General features: G+C 35.6%; 1 protein-coding gene across 1 annotated transcript in view; it reads right to left on the bottom strand.

The window, feature by feature from the left end:
• LRP1B (LDL receptor related protein 1B) overlaps positions 1 to 16930 on the bottom strand; it is a 1871701-nt gene that overhangs the window by 365036 nt on the left and 1489735 nt on the right. Inside the window, exons 46-47 of the mRNA XM_027765590.1 lie at positions 10904 to 11093; positions 6702 to 6906 (exon numbers count right to left, since the gene is read on the bottom strand). Of these exons, the coding sequence (XP_027621391.1) occupies positions 6702 to 6906; positions 10904 to 11093 (395 nt within the window). The remainder of the gene's footprint in view (positions 1 to 6701; positions 6907 to 10903; positions 11094 to 16930) is intronic.

Raw genomic sequence — 16930 nt, 5'->3', positions numbered from 1 at the left:
CGCATGTGCAACTGGTGTGAGTTTGAAGCCTCCATGTCCAGGACTGTAACCACGGTCAACCACATGGGAGTCTAGCACCTCAACCACCACACCGACTGCTGGCCCCCCTATTTTGTACATTTCAAAGTTCAGGCCTTTAAGTTTTCACAGATAATTAAAAATATATAATTAAAAATAATAGATAGTATATCTATTTTAATAAATAGGGAGGTAGAGAAGATAGATGAACAGATAGAGATAATAAACAGATAAATACATACATATCTAAATAGAGATGGTACATTGAATTCTTGATTTATTTATGGGATAAAATATTAATAGCTGATTTTATACAGGAAAAAGTAAGTATACAGTGCCATAAAAGATGGCATATCTCATATCATTGTTATTGATCTTACGTGTGATGAAAATTATTTAATTTTTCACTCGCTGTTCCTTTCTTAATCAAAAGAGGTCATGTCATCAGATTATGTTTGTCTAGATTATCCTACATCCTTCTCATTCAAAAGATAAGTTTTAGGACTTACTATTTCTACCTGGGAATATACTCTGATAACAACTTTGGGCAAAGTTTCTAAAAGAATGTCAGAGATTTAAAAAAATATCAGCATTGCAATTTCTAGGAACATAAACATCTCTTTTGGAAAGGTTTCTGTCACTCAGGTAGCAGATACCTTCCAAGAAATGATTAACACTTACAGGGTAACTGCAGAGAGAAGTGCTATAATCACCCTGTCTTAGCCCCTGTCAACATTAGTTATTGTTTCAGGTATGGGAACAAGAGAGATGACAGAAACTAACAGAAAGAAAAATGAAACAGGTTGAAAGTATTGTCTGCTTTTGTGCCTTGATAACTATATAACCCAAGAGCATTTGGTTCTATATTACTAAATAGATAATGTGTTTCTCAAATATTTAGGTAGAGCCACCACACATGTTAATGTTGTGTTAAAATTAGGAAAACACAGTCAATTATTATACTTTTATCAACAAAAATCAGATTTAAGGTAAATGGAATTATATTTTATTTTGAACACATCTTAAAATAAAATAGAATAATAAAACCTAATTCTGAGTTTGATAGAAAAAAAAATAAACACAGGAATGAGCTTATTAAACTTCAGATAACTAAAAGAGAAAATGCTCTCTTTAAGAACAAATTTTAAAATTTTTTAATGGTTTAAAGGGATTAATTTCCATGATCTACTGATTAGTAATGGGTTATATGTGCCCATGACAAACAAAGTGACTTACAAAGAGTGTATCTGCAATATTGCAAAATGTGTATAAACACTGAAGGCCATGATACACCATGTTAAATAAAAATGGTTTTCTGATGAGAACAGAGATACATTCTATTTCATCCTGAAGATTCACAACGTACACAGGCAAATTGAAGACTTTAAGACATAATGTGATACTTAAGGATTTCAGACTTTGCTTAAGCCATAGTTTGAAAATATGCTTGATTATAGTTTAATTCCTATGGATATTCCAAAAGAGGTCTGTTTTCCAAACAAATTTTGGGAGAGCCATGGCATTATACTGAGTTTGCAAGCACACGTGCCCAGACTTAAACTCTACGTCTGAAAATCAGTTTTACTTAATGTATATTGCTTCCTTTTTATTAAAAATACACTCTCAGGAGCCAGCAGATGACATGGTGATTAAGGGCGCTGGACTCCCACATGGCCTGCAGTTTAAGTCCTGGACCCAGCGGCTTGCTTTCTCACTTCTCTCTCTCTTCTCTCTCTTTCTCTTACTCTGTCTCTTTCTGATCAAATTAACATAAGTAAATGAAATAAAGTTCACTAAAATAATTCCTTAAGAAATACACTCTCATATATTCCAGATTTCAATAAACAGTCTCTTTTTCAGATGGTACACTCCCTGGAGATATTGGATCTCTCCACTCTAGCAATTTCTTTGTGCTATCACCTGCTGCATTCAAAGTTGGAAATACATAGTTATGCAAAGGAAATATCCCCTTCTTAAATTATTACTTCATTGCCACTCCTTTGTAAGGTACTGCTTCAGCATTTTTTTGACTTTATATGTTAAACAATGTTTTGCATCTCTTCTTATATTTTGCCATCAGTATTTTGACTTATGTATAGAATTTTAAGCCTTGATATCTATACTTTGTACTTGCTATAGATCTTTACTTTTAACCCTATAGTTTTTGTTTTTGTCACATATTTCTACAGTGCCTTATATATAATGCATTCTAAAAAGTAAGAATAAAACTCATAATGTTAGAAATTACATTAGTATGGTTGCCCCAGGGAAAAAAATAGGAGTGCAAACAAACAAATTGAGTGATATTTTTGTTGTGGCAACCTGGATGGACTAAGAGAACTGACATTACTGTCTTATTTTATTTATTTATATTTTCCATGAGAGAGAGAGAGAACTGAGACAGAGATAGAAACAAAGATATAGTATCACCATCAAGATCTTGATACTGTGACCCAAACCAGGAGACTTATTATGTGGTCAGCCCCACAGAGTATTGTACTTTAACACTGCACCACCATCCAGCCAGCAGTACATTCCCTTACTATGTAGTAAGTGGAAGCCACCTGATTTCTGTGACTGTTGGCTTGTGGGTAGATTGACTTCTCCTTTCTAGGCTGAGTAATGATCACTGAGTTTCAAGGCAAACCTAAGCACCAGCACATGAAGTGATGCCACTGTATATGAAGGTCCTATTTATAAAAGAACAGCCTGGGTCAAACTTTGGGTCTTTCAGAATAAGGAAAGATGGGGGATTAAAATGTGTAATAATAATTTTGTTTTCAATATAACATGTGACCTATTGAGAATTACTATTGAAACGTCAGCATTTCATTTTTTTAATGTTACCCATCTTTGAATGGGCATGCATTTATCCGAACTCTACTGCAGGACAGGGAGCATCTTTTTTACCTCTTTGAATTCATAATTTTTACTAGTTTGTAGAAAATAAGAGAATAATACATTTGCCCTGATTTGAGCTGTCATTTCTTTTTATATCTAAATTAGTTATAAGGGCTTTATAAGACTTGGTAATCATGCAATTTATTAATACCAAATGGAAGTCTTAAATCATTCTATTTAAAGTCTGTGTTTTAAAGGATTAAATAAGGTTCCAGCAAAGTTCCAATCCTCTTCTGGGACTTATTTTATAAACTTATGTTTAGTAAACATTAGAGTTCATCAATTTAATCAATAGTATTTATTAATCCGAATAATAAGGATTTGTTTTTCTTTTTGAATTTCACCATTTGACACATGTGTAAACAATAACTATATCAAGACTTGAAGATGGAAACTTAGGAATAAGATTTCCTTAATTGAAATCAAAGAGAAAAATCCTCCATGCTCTTTATTATGTAAGATACATATCTACTAAATGATTTTAGACACAAAGTTGTGATAAATGTCCTGTCTTGATGGCAGAATACAATGCTGATCTTCCTTTTTGAAAGAACTTTGGTTATCCCACCTTTAAACAATCATCTTGTCTTAGGATAATAAAGAAGACCATGTAAAGAGCATTTTCATAAGAAAGTGCTGAAGCTCTATATCTTTATTATAGTATAATTTTGAAGGGAACAATGTGTCACCTAGAGCTTAATGCTGTTTTCTTTCTTACCAGTTCACTAAGATTCTTAAAAGGCAGATCAAAATAATGTGATGCGTGCTGGCAAGTTATCAATTCCATTTTTAAAGGAGCAAAACTAATTGGTTAGTTACGTAAAAAATCACAGAATTTCAAAATTTACTAGGCACAGTCTCATATTCAATAATAAAATATTCACTTGATTCACTTCGGAGTGTATAAAGTATATACTCTGAAGAAATGTGAAAAACATGAAGAAAGCAAATGTATTACTACTTGAAACGCATGCAGAAGAGGCCATACTCTGGGCTCGTTTTTCTAACTAAAATAAACATGCTTTTAAATATAGCATGATAATTCAATGCAAAGGCTCTTGAGGGAGACCAACAGGGGAAGAATCACCTTTCTGCCACAAAAGTGCCTAGGTGTTCTTGGGTCTACTAAACTTCCAGTGCTTCCAGCAAGGAATACACCTGATGTCACCTTGACCTTCATTATTTTCTTCATGAAATGGGAATCATCATAACAATGCCTATCACAAGGGAGGACTATAAAATAATCTGAACCTTGAAATGCTTAGCACATTACCTACAGAACCATTATAGAACCATAAGCATTCAATGGTTTTTAGCTAGTATGGCGATTAGCATGTTGACACAACACTCAGAAGTCTTAAAATATGAATATGAGAGTATACAGTTTTTAAAACAGTCAGTGAATAGCCCCTATGCTATATTTTAAAGAAACATTAAAGAACTATAACGATCTATTGTTCCTTTTATTCAAAATATTAATTTACCTTAAATTAATTAGAACTCATAGAAAGAAAAAGAAAATAATATAGATGCAAGAATGTAATAAACTTGGAAATAGTTCCCTATTTCGGGGCCCAATCAGAAATTATCCTGATTTGGACAGGGATGGAAAATGAAGAGTTGGAATCACGACTGGGTGTATGTATTTTTTTAATTTCAAAAACATCTTTTAAATTATATTAATGTTATAATTACTGGACCATCTTGAGTTATTAATTTCCCATACATAAGAATAGATCGGCAGGGCTAAATCCCATGTATGTCATGCATGGCCAACTGTATGGCTCAAATCATGGCCCTGCTGACTTAAAAACACACCAGTTACATGTGTGTGTGTATGCCTCAAATCTCGACAGGATAAAGATATGGGGGAGAAGGGATTTAAGCCTGGCCATGCCCTTTTGGGGGGGTCCTTTATCTCTCTCCATTTTTTATGTGTTTCTCTTTTTCTCTGGTGAGCACATGTGCCCCCTGGCAAATTAGGGGTAAAAGTAAAACATATACATAGGCCAAAAAAAAAAAAAAAAAAAGAGGCAGAACAAGTAAATGCAAAAGTATTTTGAAGTGAATTAATAATTAATAGTTTCCATAAGGGATTATGAAATATTTTCTTTGTCAAAACTTAATAAAAATTATCCTCATTTTCAGGACAATGATTTCCTTGTCTTTTCAAACTTATTATTCCTAGGTTCATTTAGAATTTTGATATTATACTTTGTGTCATATGTTTTTGCACTGTTCTCTCATAATAATTCGGAAAGCGATACAGAGAATTTGCATACCAGAAAACGAAAATTTATAAAGGTTAGATCATCTTACCTAAGGTCACATGAACTTTATTGAAAAATATAGACCAAGAATTTATGTGTATGATTCTTTGATGAAGGTTATTGCCTTTGCCCATCAGATCTGAGCCCATTATTTCAAGGTTGCTTAAGCACTCAACTATTCCATATGGTGCTATTCAAAGAAGTCACAGCACAATAAGATGAGGTACCTGTGCCAGAATATAAATCAAAGCACTGCTTCCTTCTTCAAAAATCTCACTTGCATACATGTAAACACCTATATTCAATTGAACTAAACAGTGTCCTTCATAATACGGATTATGGGTTAGCAATCTATGGTCTGCCAGTTGGTTGTTCTTTTTGTATAAATAAAGTTTTATTGGAATACTGCAATGTCTATTACTTACATAGTCTCTATGTTTGGTTTAGCACTGTAAGGCACTGTGTGAAAGAGACTATATACTATGGGGTTAATGAAGCTTCACATACTTATCATCTGGCCCTTTAGGAAGATATTTGCTAGGGTCAGCAGTAGTATGGTGGCTGGACTCTCACATGGCCTACTATGGTTTGAGTTCCAGATCTGGAGGCTTGTTATTCATTTTCCTTCTCACTCTCTGTCTCTCTCTTTTGAATTAAACATTATAATTAATTAATTTAATTAAAATAAATATTTTTTTTAAAAGAAGATATTTGCTTCATATCCCAGACCTTCTTCAATGCAGTGGAGGAGAAAGGATCCCGGGGATCGTTCTATCCTTCATGCAGGCAGTAGGGAAGTGATGGGGGGCGGGTAAGAACTTCTCCAGTGGCAACCACACCACTCATAATTAACACACCAAAACGCTAAGCTTCCTCAGTCACCAAGGGTTTCTGCTCCTTAAAGACAAGGAGAGGGCATCGGAATTCCACCATTTCTCCAGTACTAAGTATTTGCCATAAGGATTCTCCAGAGGCAGCCCCGAGCTCCCACTAACATTTCATTTGGAACACAGAGAAAAGAGACAAAGTGAAGTGAACAGAGTAGGCCTGACTATCAAAAGGGTCCCATGCTCCTTTCCTCAGAGCTTCTTGGGTTGCTTTGAGGACTGAAACAGAGGATCGTTTTATTATTTTCTAGTATTCTTTTTTTTTTTTAAGCAACTAACCAATTTCATTTCACAGTTTAAAAAATTATATATAACAGTAAAATATACGCAAATTACTCTCACAGTTCCAGTTCAATTAATAACTAGGAGAATAATCAGTTATTGTCTTCTCAGAATAAAGTTTCTAAGAGCTGAGTTGTCTCTATGGTGGCAAATACACTTGCACAATGTTTTCAAAACATTATCCAGTTCTCTTTTGCACTGAGTAAACTAGCTGTTTAATTGAATTTGTTCAAAAATTAGCCTTTTTGAAATTTCTTGATATGCTTTAGAAAAGCACAAAGTGTGCACTTTTCCAATGTGTTAATGTAGAAATCTACAGTCTAAAAATCCTTGATTAACTTACGTATCTCTGGGATCCATCATATTCACATCTTTCTATTTTTCCTAGGCTGCCATCTGAGAAGTACAGCTTCTCTGCGCGGTGGTCGATGGTGAGTCCATTCGGAGTGAGTATGTCTGTACTAACCACCACTTGAGCATTTTTCCCAGTCAGGGTAGATCTCATGATGCTTGGATGCTGTTCATTCCAGTTGGTCCAAAACATTAAACTAGTTAAAATGAAAATTAATATTTAATTAAGGGTAGAACCATAGAAACATGGTAACACTGAACTCTTTAAAAAGAAGCAAAATTATTTGCCTAATATTCTAAGATCCTTAGGGAAGTCTAGATAATAATAAGAGATATGGATATCATATTTGCATATATATTTTCCCAGGTTTTTAAATAAAACTTGGAACCTATAACTGAAAAACAATGTTCTTATACAGTCTATCACATAATAATTTAATTAAATTCAGATAGTTTGATGCATAATGATGATTTATTTTAACAAAAATATGGAAGCCTTAAGTTGTCTATGAACTGTAAATATACCCTAATTTATTAACAACACATTTTGGCAGATTGAGTATGATCATTTTGAATGTTCTTATTCTAACTGTATCTCTTCTGTTTTTTCTTTTTTCTTTCTTTTTCTTTTCTTTCTTACTTTTATTTATTTATTTATTTATTTTAGATTTTTGCTATAGGGCACGTGTACTCCCCAGAAAGACAGAGACAGAAAGTGAAAAATCACCCCCTGGAGGTTGGCCATGCCACAATCCCTTCTCCTCCATTTTCCTCTTGGGACTTTGGGCACACATGCACACATGCCCAGCATGAGTTTAAGTCATCAGGTTGGGATTCAAACCACAGTTGACTACATGGCAGTCCAGTGACATAACCATTACACCATCTGCTGGTCATCTCCTTTTCAATGGATGAAAATCAAAATTTGTCACCTGACTCTGGCACTGTAGTATGGCAGGTAAGAACTCTACAGAGGGACCTGGATTCCACATTACTGATTATGAGGGGGTTATCTCTGCTTCAGTTTCTGGTGAACATACATGTTATCTGACAACTTAAAAAAAAAACTAATATTAAAATTTCCCTCCCTTTCAGTTTTGGTTTGTTTTCTAAATTCTGTGTCCTCCTTTGTGTATGTTTTAGAGAAACAAAATTACTAAACAATTATATTTTTAAATTAATTTTTTTTCTTTCCTCTGGGTATATTTTCCATAAATTACAATGTGTTTTCTGGAAATCTAGGGGTGCTTCTCTAAACCTTAACCTCTCTAACTTTATCTGTTAATTATAGGGTTTACAGAGTGCTTTAAATCAGTGTTTGTCAAAGTACACTTTGAAAAAGCTTTACAATTCTGTGGAAGCCCTTAGAGGTCACTAGAGCGGAAAGGCTGTATGGTCCTACTAAGCAAGCCCAATTTCTACTCAATGAGTTCCTTTCTACTCTTTTAATGATAAAGCTGTCCCTAAAAGTTTATCTCTTTATAGGTTCTTGATGCCTAGGATAAAAGGGGAAAAAAAAAAAAAGAAAGACTGAAGAAGAAAGGGAGGGAGGGAAGGAGGAAGCAATTGATATATATGATGACTAAACACTTGCTTTTCATTTTAAATTTAATTACAAATAATTTTCCAATTGAAATATTATTGGTATGTTTGCCTCTAATTTATGGTGGACCATATTTAAGATGAAAGTATAAACTTCAGCCTACTTAATGAATATAGGGTAAAGCACTTATAAAGTAAAACTAATCAAATATATCCTGAGTGACCAGCCTATATTTATTTCAAAATTGGCTTTTAAGGTTTTTGATTACCTCTTCATATCTTTACCTTAAGTCATTTATTATTGTCCTGAGATTCTTCTGGTGAACTATCAGGATAAGGTAGCTAACAGCAAGCTGTACTGCGCCAGGGCGGTGGTGTGGGCGAGCTAGCTCTGTGTGAGCACCAGCGTGTCTGTGTCCATCCGAATCAACACTCGTGCAACCAGCTGCATGACGAGTCATTGTATCTTTCAACTGTCAGAATTTTCATGTACAAAAGTGCTCAATTAAGTGCATTAAATCTCATCTCACTTCCTACTCTGCGAAAGTGTTCAGATTTACAGCTATTTTCACTCCAAGTAATTTATGTAGTTCTTTTTTCTGACAAGTGGTCAGGGCCCGTCATTAACTGCCATTGCTTTTTGTTCTTCAGTTTCAAAGTGAGAGTTAATTTTGGTTGTCAAGTTGATTGGATTGAGAGACATCTGGATGGCTGGGGAAGTCTTGTTCTTGGACATGCCAATGAGATCATTTTCACATAAGAATGGTGGGTGACTCAGTGGATTGAGGGAGGAAAACCTAAACCTAACAGCAATGTGGGAAGGCACCATCCAACCAGCTGGGTATGTAAGAGAGATGAGGATTTAGGGGAATCGTTTCCTTCTCTCTCTCTCTCTCTCTCTCTCTCACACTTTCCTTCCACATCACGATAGGGGTCCCACTTCTGCTGCCTGCACATCTCCCCTGCTACACAGTTCTACCCTTGATTGCATTTGGTTCCTTCCAGTGGCTTGTCCTGTGCTCCTTCCTTTTGGATGAACTCTACATTCTTTTTTTTTTTGCTATAGGGAGCATGCGCTCACCAGAAAGACAGAGAGAGACAGAAAGCAAGAAATCACCCCCCAGGGGGGATGGCCACATTGCAATCCTTTCTCCTCCATTCTCCTCTTGGGATCTTGGGCATGAACGCACACGCTCCAGGTGTGAGTTTAAGCCACCAGGTCAGGGACTTGAACTGCGGTTGACTACATGGGAGTCCAGCGACACAGTCATTACGCTAACTGCTGGTTCCCAGATTCTACATTCTTTAGCTTTTAGAATTTGGACTTGTACCAGCTACCAACTGAGACCGCCTGGACCTGCGAGCATTCAGTCTCAGACTGGAAGCTTCTTGACTTCTCTATTTCTGAGTCTTTCTGTCGTTTTCCAGCTTGATAGGCTATTGTGGGACTTCACCTTTTACACCCGTGACATAATTTCTTTAACAAACCCTTTATTTTGTATATATTTATCCTGTTCTGTTTCTCTGTTGAACCCTGACTGATATACACACTGAAGGGAGTTCTTCTATTTCTGTTCAGTGAAGGTCAAATTGGTCTGACTTTTATTTAAGAACAGTGTTTCCTCTTAACAAATGATATGAAACTCCATAGACATATATTTTTTCTACCTAACCTGTGTTCTGATCTTCAGTTTCCTGTACAGTTGCTTCCTTTATGGCACTCTCTCTCAGCACCCAAAACAAAACTTTTTTTCTTCTTGTTTGTTGTTTCTTCACTTAATAATATAGCTTGAGGATTTCATCTTGTCATGAATTATTCACAAGTATTATTTAAAATGTCTACACAATATATCATCAAACAGATAGAATACTTCGACTATGTTAAAGGACCTAATGTAGAAAACATATAAGCACACAAAGTTTCTTTTTATTTATTTGTTTTTATCTGTTTCTTTTCTATTTGAATTGAATCCGGCTGTTAAAATTACCTGATTAAACTGAAAAAAAAACCTTTTAGTCTTCCGTTTATGTTAATGGTTTCTTTCTAATACTGCAATTGGAATAAGCTAAGCATTAATGTCTCCTTCATGTGGCTTTGCCAGCATAACCTTATCTCCATTCCTTTCATCATTTAAATTTGAGTTTACTGAATCTCTCATGGAGATGACACTTGGCATTTAGAGATGTCAGATTTTACATTTGCAATGTTCTCATAAAAAAAAAAAAATTACAGGACCAGCAGATGGTGTAACATTTACATCACTGGACTCCCAGGTAGTCGACCACAGTTTGAGTCCCAGACATAGTGGCTAAAAACGCAAGCCAGGTGTATGTGTGTGCGTGCCCAAAAATCCCAAGAGGAGAATGCAAGAGAAGGGATTGTGGTGTGGCCAATTCCCCCAGGGGGCCATTTCTCACTTTCTGGCTCTCTGTCTCCGTCTGCCAAGTGCACACACCCTTGAAAAAAAACATCTCTCTCTAAAAAAAAAAAAATTACTATGCTTTTATTTAAAGAAAGAAAATGAATGTTTTATGAATTGCAAAATGAGACTTTCAAGGGGAACCGTTTTAAAGTTAGTTCTTCTTCAAATTAATATAATCCTCATATTCTGTTGATTTGTAATACAGAAATAAAAATTCACTGTTTCTTACTTTTGACATTCATCCAAGGCTAGCACATGTGGGTGGTCATCCTCTGACATGGTGATAACTGCTTCCCTGTCAAATGCTCCAGGCCGAGTCTGGTCCACACTGTGTCTGGTGATGGAAGAAGTAGTGGAGCTGGTCCAGTACAGGGTATCCCAGGCTCTGTGATAGGCAAGTCCTTCAACGGAACCCACATCTGATGGGGGAATAAAAGAAAAACAATTTCATTTTTATTAATAAATAACCTGGCTTCTGGGCAGAAAAAAAAAAAAGATACACATGTATGTCTGTTATTTTATCTACCATATTTCCACAAACTCCAAAATGAAAATATAGTGATTATGATACCTACAAGTGTTAGCTGGTTAAATATGGGAAGAGATAGCAGTAAACTGGTATTTGTCATCAGAGCAGTTTTTTGTAAAAACATGTCGTTAAAGACTTAATCTTATCATCTAAAGACTCCCGCATAAAGTAATTGTGTTTTATTTAGAAAAATGGTGGTTATTTCTCTTCTTTTGATCTTAACAATTAATCTTCAAAACGTATCTAGTGCACAAAAATGTAGAGATATTTCTGAAAATCATATCAATTACACCATTTAGGTAAAATCATAATAAATTTTATCTTGATATTATGGATATAAAGATGTCAAGGAAAAACAAACACATCAGTATAAAAATGTCAATATCAAACTTTTTACTTGCAACTGTCAAACAATGGTAGGTGACATTTTGGTAAGTTAATGTGGCAGGTTCTTTGATTCTATTCAACTAATATGGTATAAAAACAAAGCAAGAGAAAATAAAATTAATTACCATCTAAGGCATGCATTAAATGTTGTCAGAAAAAGATAAATGGTTGTACGAAGATCCTAATACATGAAAGTGACAAGGTGAAAAACAAGAGTAATTAGTTTTTAAAATTGTTTTCCCAATCAGTAGGATAACGTAGTTGTATTATTTGTCATAGATGTGCTTTGAGTATTTTTATTTTTTTGAGAGATATTTTTTGCTATAAGTGCACATGTGGGCTAACCAGAGAGAGAGAGAGACAGGACTTAAGCACTTTTTTAAAGTACATACAAATTATTACCATTTTCTTTCATTTTTTTCAGAATTATTCTTAGCATCTTTAACAAAGAATAATACACATTTTGTAGACATACTAAGAAATAATAATAGTTTTTTTTTTTCCTCTCTCAAGAACTCTCTAAAAGGGAATTACTCAACTATTACCAATAGATTAAAAAAGAGTTATTTTCAGATTTGAAATGGGTAAATTTTAAGTAGGGAAAAATCAATAGGATTTTGTGGAAGTACAAAACAATAGTTAAAGATTTTGAACCAGATTTCTTTCATGTGATTAAAGTTTTCTCACTTTTTTACCTCCAACACAGAAATTCCAAAAATAAGAAAATTAATGGCTATTATTTATTGGGCACTACTGATAGAAATTGTGTAAATTTCTCTGCAGACATCATTTCATTTTATGTATAAATCTACTCTGCAAAGTTTGTTTCACCGTTCCTCTTTTCCTACAAAGCTTAAACACATGTCACTGGGCAGATAGTGTCAGAGTAAGAGTTTTACCCCAGCCAGTCTCCTTCCAGAAGCCTGTGTTCTTAACAGCATCACTACCTGGAGATGGGTTTATAGCACCCATTATTTATTCTCAATCTATGCCAAGTTGAATGTTCATTAATTCCAACCTGTGTGGTGCTAGAAGAATTGTATAACCAGTAATTTACCTTGATTAGCCTCCTCTCATACAGTCAACTGAACAATATTTACAAGAAATTAGTAGATGATGACTATGGAAACCAAGGACAGAGATGATGGAAGAACAATTATAAAACACAATTATAATAAAATCTGTGAAGTTAATTTTATGTGACTTGTATGGTTCTCATAATTGAGGTGAGTGGATTAGTGCCTGAAAATAGTTAAGGATGTTTAAGTTATTTAATAAATCAACCATTCTAGAGCATTTTTTTGCATTGTTGAATCATTTGAAAAATTCAGTTAACTCTATTAGCAGTATTTGCAACTTTACAGTCCTTCATCACAAATAAAATGAGAAATGGCATTGCTCTGAAAAAAATTTAAGCAAGTAATCATTAATCCATCCTCTTTCTGCAACTTCCCTTTCCGGTGACTTGTACAGATCTTGCTCCTGGCCAATTTCTCCTGCCAAATCAGGAAGAAACCATTTGGTATCACCACTGAGATGAAGCAGATGCTTTTTCTCTATGGTTGACATTCCAGGGTTAATAGAGTACCTAATACATATCTCTGTTCAGTATAATCTCTTTTAACTTTTTAATTGCTAATAATCAGGCAGCACAATTAATCTGGTGATACAGTTTAAAAATATTTTAGTAATGTCCATTTCTTTAAAAGATACTTAATATCATAAAATAGTATCTGTTATTAATTTTAAAAATGCAATTAAATCCATACCCTTTCTCTGAGATTTTGCTTGCTATGGTTTCAGTCACCTGCAGTAAGCTGCAGTCTCAAAACAGGTGAGTACTTTACAGTACAAGATATTTTGAGAGAGAGAAAACTCTTATTCCAATATATATTATAATTGTTGTATTTTATTATGAGTTATGACTATTATTCTCTTATGATACCTCATTTGTGAATTAAACTTTATCACAAGCATCTACATATAGGGAAACAGAGAGTACATATAAGGTTTGGTAGTATCTGCAGTTTTGGGCATCCACTGGTGGTCTTGCATTATATCCCTCCCTAATAGGAGAACTGCTATATACTAAATTTTTTTTTCTTTCTTTCTTTCTTTTGTTTTGGAGAGTTTTTTGCTATAGGGCGTGTGCGCTTGCCAGACAGACAGAGAGAGAGACAGAGAGACAGAAAGCAAGAAATCACCCCCCCAGGGGGGATGGCCACGCCGCAATCCCTTCTCCTCCATTCTCCTCTCTGGATCTTGGGCACGCACACACACACGCCTGGTGTGAGTTTAAGCCACCAGGTCCAGGACTCGAACTGTGGTCGACTACGTGGGAGTCCAGCGACATAGCCATTATGCTAACTATTGGTCCCGACTACATACTAAATTTTAAAATAATGAAAAATATTTTGGTTAATATATACATTTTTCTCCATTTTATGATTATTTAATAGCAATGTGTGGAATGTGGCACGTGTTTGTGTGAATGTGCACAAATACGTGCTTTTGAACCATGGGATTGCTTAACCAGTTGAACAGTCAGAGCAAGAACTTCGAAGTACTTGTTTCAGCAGACAATTATTTAGTTTAAAAATGAAAGTAAAATACATTTCTATACAGTCAAACAGACCTTAAATATTGAGTAAAATAAATCAATACAGAGTTAGGCATTCTTGGAACTCAGAATGTAAAATAGAAATAATTAAGGATATAACAGTGCTATTCCAACTGTCTCATACTTTCACCCCAGAAAAAATAATTATATTGAGAATGTGATGCATAGTGAGAAGAATATCACCTCCTGACCTATGCCCTTTACAAATAAGAATAAGAATAGTAAGCATCCTCTTTCTTACCCACCTTTGAAGAAAGAATTGGGTTTGGCTAAGCACAAGTAAAGCCCTGATGTCTTTTGGTAGAAGTAAGGAGGCAAACTAAGCTCATTGAAAAAAATATAGGTCAGGCAAATAACTCAGAACCATGGCTGTACACTACTTTCCTGAGTATTCATTTCCACAGCAACAGTTGGGAAACTGATACTAACAGCCCAGCAAAGAGAAGCCAACCAGTACTCCGACAGCTACTGAAAGGACTCTACTTTACAGAGAATACACTTTCATCTTACCACTGAAGAGAGGATAAAAGCCTCTTCCTATTGTCATGGTGTTCTAAGGTTAAGATAAGATTTTTTTTTTTTGAGAGGTATTTGCTATAGGGCGCGTGCACTTGCCAGAAAAGATAGAGAGAGACAGAGAGACAGAAAGCGAGAAATCACCCCCCAGGGAGGATGGCCGCACCACAATCCTTCTCCTCCATTTTGCTCTTGAGATCTTGGACACGCACGCACATGCACCCAGCGTGAGTTTAAGCCACCGGTCTGGGACTCAAACTGTGGTCGACTACATGGGAATCCAGCGACATAACCATTATGCCAACTGCTGGTCCTGAGAATAAGGTCTAATTAATTGGAAAAGGTGGTGAGGATGTATGGGAGGACAACTTAACTATTTTGCTTATAAAAATGGATAAATAATTTCGGTGTCCCTTTGGTAGCTCAAAGGACTCTACTTTACAGAGAACACACTTTCATCTTACCACTGAAGAGAGGATAAAAGCCTCTTCCTGTTGTCATGGTGTTCTAAGGTTAAGATAAGATTTTTTTCTTTTTTGAGAGGTATTTGCTATAGGGCGCGTGCACTTGCCAGAAAAGATAGAGAGAGACAGAGAGACAGAAAGCGAGAAATCACCCCCCAGGGAGGATGGCCGCACCACAATCCTTCTCCTCCATTTTGCTCTTGAGATCTTGGACACGCACGCACATGCACCCAGCGTGAGTTTAAGCCACCGGTCTGGGACTCAAACTGTGGTCGACTACATGGGAATCCAGCGACATAACCATTATGCCAACTGCTGGTCCTGAGAATAAGGTCTAATTAATTGGAAAAGGTGGTGAGGATGTATGGGAGGACAACTTAACTATTTTGCTTATAAAAATGGATAAATAATTTCGGTGTCCCTTTGGTAGCTCCCGTTTAGTGAGGAAGGAGATGTCCAGGGTTAATGAAAATATATCAATTATAAAATTATATAGATAAACAATTTTTTATATATCCCTTGAAGGACTCTGTCCAAGGCCAGTGTACTCTAAAAGATGAGGCACAAATGCTGGTGAATGAATGCTGATTTGCCTTCTGCTTGTAAAAAGCAGCAGGTTCCCGAGTGAATATAATTTCTTGTCCTGGCTCGCAAATGACCCGTGATGGTATGATTGGTACTACCCTCTTAGCCCTGGACATTCCTCCCGTTATCCCCGACCCAGACTCCAGGAGAATGATCTTTGTGAGAACACTACATTGTGTCCTCTGTCTCAGCCTGAGTTGCTGATAATTACCTTTAATACCTGGTAACTTCTGAAAACAATGAACAAGTGTGTTCCTTTTTCCCTCTATAAATGAGTACGAGGGGAAAACCCACCTCGGGAAATCACTTCTCTAGTGGTTTCTCCCTCTTACTCTCTACTCAACATACTGTGTCTTGAGTACTTCTTTCTGTGCCTTTCAGGTGATTCCCTACTCACGGGAGAGTCACAGTGTGTGACAAAGAGTCACAAAAGTGACTGAAAGTCAGAAGAATGCCTTATTAGGGAGCCACATATGTAAAATGCTGGCATTTATCAGTCTGAAGTCATGGTCATAGATAAAGTCATTTGAAAGTTAACAGAAAATACTTATGTCAAGGTCACGAGACAACCGCAGTGTCATAATGGCCTCCTGTTGAATGTGCACTGCTTTCTTGCTCAATGACTTGTTCTCCAAAGACACAGAGTATTAGAGTGTTCAGTCTGAAAAACTATCAATAGTATGAGGTCCCAATTTTATCCAGAGAATCTAAATCACTTGAGCTGCTTCTGGACACAACAATCTAGATCTATTGTAACAATGTGATTTCCAAGGAAACAGGATTCTGGGTCCACATCATGATTCAGAATTGAAGTTGAACTGTGTACAGTGGATGCATAAATGTGCTTTGCTTTAAGCCTTGCAAAACACTGCTTTATTAATTTGCCATAACCTTTACTCTTCTGTGACAATCCCCTAATAATTCTCTCTTCTTACCTTCTTTCTTTCCTAGCTTTGTTTTTCTTTCCTTCTTTTCTTCCAAACTTCCTTTTACTTTCTTTTTTTAAATTTTTATATTTTGTAATACATGTCATGGCTCTCCTAGTGTATGCTCTTCCTCATTGGAGCAAGTCAATAGTGTCACATGTTTAATCTCCAGGTTTATTTTTTAAAAGGACAATACTTCTTTTTCTTTTTTTGGAGAGGTTTTCCCTAC

The sequence above is a fragment of the Tupaia chinensis genome, unplaced genomic scaffold, assembly GCF_000334495.1.
Source record: "Tupaia chinensis unplaced genomic scaffold, TupChi_1.0 Scaffold138757_1, whole genome shotgun sequence".
Classification (NCBI taxonomy): domain Eukaryota; kingdom Metazoa; phylum Chordata; class Mammalia; order Scandentia; family Tupaiidae; genus Tupaia; species Tupaia belangeri.
Note: the sequence above shows the minus strand (reverse complement) of the source record. Positions and strands in the feature narration are given on the sequence as shown.